The 1,907-nt window shown below is 41.5% G+C and overlaps 1 protein-coding gene across 1 annotated transcript; it reads right to left on the reverse strand.

The window, feature by feature from the left end:
- Nucleotides 1-465: 465 nt before the first annotated feature.
- Nucleotides 466-1,458, reverse strand: Ccdc54 (coiled-coil domain containing 54). The gene has a single exon (XM_032899312.1). It carries the CDS (start codon nt 1,456-1,458, stop codon nt 466-468), a length of 993 nt encoding a protein of 330 aa, XP_032755203.1.
- Nucleotides 1,459-1,907: the final 449 nt, after the last annotated feature.

Below are 1,907 nucleotides of genomic sequence, written 5' to 3' on the forward strand. Positions count from 1 at the left end.
TTTCTGTAAGAAAAGCATGTGTTCTTAATATCTGAACCACCTCTTTGGCCCCAATATATTCTTAAGTTCAGTGGTTTTTGAAAATGGATATTTTTTCTTTATATTGTTTGAACTTTTATCTCATATCACAGATTTTTATCTGCCAAGGCCACCAGGACTGATGTGGAAGTTGACAAATGTTTCCCAATTCCGTTGACCCTTTCGTTCTTGGTTCTGATTATTTATGAGAAGAGACACAGGATGAGTCTCCATGAACTACTTGTGAGAGGACAAAGACATTGGTAGAAAGTGGGTCACAGTTGTCCACCAAGATGACCGATACAACTCAACATTGTATGTGTGGGAACTTAGTGGGCCGTGGGCACACACACAGCCAGCAAACTAGACGTCACAGCACAGACACACAGGACTACTTGAAGCAAACAGGCTACATTTATTTTGTACCAAGCCAAGCAGGAAATAACTCTAAAGTCGAGTTATTTCCTCTTTTGAGGAACCGAAAAGGCAATAAACATAGTTGAAAAGAGAGAGGCAAACTGTGGCCAACCTCTCAATGGGTCCGGTGAAGGCATAGTCTCTCTGGGGTATGATTTGTGGTTCCTCAGGAAGGATCATTGGCCTAGACAGAAGCCACTGGATGAATTCCTCTAACTTGGTGGCATTGAGGAAAAATCTCCAACTTCCTCCATGTACAAAAGTGAGCTTGATCCATGTACTGAAGTCAGGGTAAATATAAATATTTGGCCTTACGTGTTTGCAACCCATTGATGCATTTTGGAGGCTATTCGTTTTCTTCAGCGTTACTATAGGCTGAGATGACATTGTGTTTTTCTTAAGCTCATCAGTGGGCTCTGGGTAACTGGGCACTCCCTCTGGCTCTGCTGAAGAGATGACAGTGTCTGAAGAGGTGGCCGTATCCTTCGTGGTTTCAGGTTGTAAGAGCTTTTGGAGGAGCTGTGCAATTTCTTTACCTTTTTCTCCCTCCAAGACCTCTAGACAGTGTACGCTGGAGTAAGAATTCTGGTTTTCCAGGTCTGTCATCTTCTTCTTTAGAGTGTTGATATCTTCTTTCATGGAGAGGATGTCTTTGTTGCTTGTAGCTTGTCTGTCTTCGCTGATGTTTATTCTGGTTTCTAGGGCTTCCATCTGATTCTGATAATGGTTGACCTTGTCCTGGATATTTGATATCGCACTGACAATGTCAGTCATTTGGCTGAGGAGTTCCATTTGTCCCGTTTTAATGTCTTGGAGCATAAATGTTAGAGTCATTTCTTCATTCAAACTGAGAGTATCTTGGTCACAATCGTAAGAAGCCATTGTTGGGTAGCTGGTTGAATATGAGTGTCGGGACTTACATTTCTGGTAAACATTTTTAAGCGATCGTCTGATCTTGTGGAGATTTGAAGTCCACACCTGCCCAGCGGCAACTCTTACTCTTTTGGTGTGAAATCTATACATGTTTTTACTGAGACATAAGACCCGAAGTGCTGAGACACATGACTGGAATCATGGGAAGAAGCAATTTTTATGCAGGTGTGGCTTTTCTCTTCTTATTTGCTGGAGTTCTTTCTTTGTCACATCATTGAATACCCTGTGGAGAACCTCAAAGGAAGCAACAGGCAGGCTAAATGGCTTACCTCTTCCAAGCAGCCTAACTTCAGAACTTTGTGATTAACAGCCTACTGCATGTGATCTTTCCTGTGGTCCTTATCTGATAGTGATGTCACAATGGCCAATGGTCTAGACCACAGATAACTAGCATGGCGGGTATCAACATTTTTGTCACAAATGAGTTCTTTTATTCACTTGCAAAGTGATTGAGAACCACAGAGCTTTTGCTTATGTGAGTTATACTTATTTATATTCCATATTACAAATTAAGAAAGTCTTACGATCTTCCTAAGTTT

Source organism: Rattus rattus, chromosome 4 (genome assembly GCF_011064425.1).
Source record: "Rattus rattus isolate New Zealand chromosome 4, Rrattus_CSIRO_v1, whole genome shotgun sequence".
In the NCBI taxonomy this organism is placed as follows: Eukaryota; Metazoa; Chordata; class Mammalia; order Rodentia; family Muridae; genus Rattus; species Rattus rattus.

Excerpts from the sequence above, each read along its gene's own strand:
- Ccdc54 (XM_032899312.1), bottom strand. The coding sequence starts at position 1,458 with ATGTATAGATTTCACACCAAAAGAGTAAGAGTTGCCGCTGGGCAGGTG.